Source organism: Octopus bimaculoides, chromosome 10, assembly GCF_001194135.2.
Source record: "Octopus bimaculoides isolate UCB-OBI-ISO-001 chromosome 10, ASM119413v2, whole genome shotgun sequence".
Classification (NCBI taxonomy): Eukaryota; Metazoa; Mollusca; class Cephalopoda; order Octopoda; family Octopodidae; genus Octopus; species Octopus bimaculoides.
The window spans coordinates 44,926,313-44,928,200 of record NC_068990.1 but is presented as its reverse complement, the minus strand read 5'-3'; the positions used below and the strand labels follow the sequence as shown (position 1 = coordinate 44,928,200).

The following is a 1,888-nucleotide window of genomic DNA, read 5'->3' as shown; positions in this document are numbered from 1 at the left end:
CACACACACACACACACACACACACACACACACACGCGCGCGACAGATTTCCACACAAGTTCTGCTTACCAAATTCTCTTACAAGGTATTCATTGGTCCAGGGCTATAATTGAAGATACTTGCTTGAGGGAAATTACACAAACTTGTCCAATGAACCCAAAACTAATGGTTGCTTACCAAACTTCTTAACCAGACATCTATGCTTGCACTTAAAATGTTTAATTTGAATCTATAAATGTGAAAAAAATCAGAGATAAAGTATTCTGACATTGGACAATTTGGATATGTTTGTGTTGTTTTGTGATATAAAGCACTGGTATAAGAAGCTGCAAAATCACCAGTCTTATCAGATTAACTTTCTAAAACATCCCCTTGCCACATAAATGTACCCATGCTGGTGTCACATAAAAGTGACCAGTACATTCTGTAAAGTGGTTGGTATTAGAACCCATGCCAAAAGGACAAATGGAGATGGCCAACTCCTGTCAAACAGCCCAACCCATGCCAGCATAGAGAATGGACATCGATGACGATGATGATGATGATTGGATTAACAATGAAGTCTTTTATTTCTTATATATATCTGCATCTCTATTCAGGAACGGAAAATTAAATTAAACAAAATGGGTATTCCTGAAGAAGTTTTCTATACACGTGGAATTAAATTAAAAGACCTTGAAGATGACACAACTGCCTCTGTAATGTCTGTAAGTACCGTGAGAAATAAGAATGAGAGTAAAGAAGATAAAAGGGAACGAAAGACAACCATTAAAGCTCAAAGAAAAGTAAGTTTTCAATTAAATGTAAAAACTATTTTGTTATGTTGTTCTTCTGTCTTGTCATTATAAAGTATTTCATTCTTGCTAATATTGTTGTTGTTGGCACTCTGTCACTTATGACGTCGAGGGTTCCAGTTGATCCGATCAACGGAACAGCCTGCTTGTGAAATTAACGTGCAAGTGGCTGAGCACTCCACAGACACGTGTTCCCTTAACGTAATTCTCGGGGATATTCAGCATGACACAGTGTGACAAGGCTGGCCCTTTGAAATACAGGTACAACAGAAACAGGAAGAAAGAGTGAGAGAAAGTTGTGGTGAAAGAGTACAGCAGGGTTCACCACCATCCCCTGCCGGAGCCTTGTGAAGCTTTAGGTGTTTTCACTCAATAAACACTCACAATGCCTGGTCTGGGAATCGAAACCGTGATCCTATGACCGCGAGTCCGCTGCCCTAATCACTGGGCCATTGCGCCTCCACCTTGCTAATATATATATATAGCAATATGTAAAGGTAAGATCCAAGGATCAAAGTGTAGAAACTTAGTAAGCTTTGAGTAGTCCATAGAAGGTATAAAAACAACTTCCAGGAACAATAGTTGTTTATTGACGTAGAAGGTTGTAAATTTTCCCCATATCGAAGTTTGATAAGCTGAAAAAAGTTATTTTATAGTTCACAGTTAGCAACTAGGATTGCTGTGTATGCAAATAAAAATCCAACATGGGATCACTTGATGACAATGCAACCTTCATTTGATTAAGGTATCTTTGGCCTGACGAGGAGCTAGCAGATTACCCCTTATTTGAATAATTACTACTTCCGAGGTTCTGCTAGCTATGAAACATATTAAGCCTAGATTTTATCTACTCCATTCCCTAAATTTGGATCTCTGTCCAGCTAGCTGCCATGATTAACTGCTAGCTCCAAAAGTTTTTTTCTATTCTCTCTCTCTTTATTTTCTCGTGTTCCTTTCTGTTGAAGAGTATAGGCTCGAAACGTAAAAGACTTTATCACCTTCCTGAGTGTTAAACTAATACACCTGTTTGTTGTTTATACACCTATCTTCGTCTTTTGTTTTTCTGTAAATTTCAACTATATATATATATATAT

The 1,888-nt window shown here is 37.8% G+C and overlaps 1 protein-coding gene across 1 annotated transcript in view; it reads left to right on the top strand.

Moving 5' to 3' along the window:
* The window catches only part of LOC106867848 (protein LTV1 homolog), a 25,530-nt gene that overhangs the window by 21,564 nt on the left and 2,078 nt on the right, over positions 1-1,888 (top strand). The window contains exon 10 of the mRNA XM_014912887.2: positions 600-785. Within this exon, the coding sequence (XP_014768373.1) occupies positions 600-785 (186 nt within the window). The remainder of the gene's footprint in view (positions 1-599; positions 786-1,888) is intronic.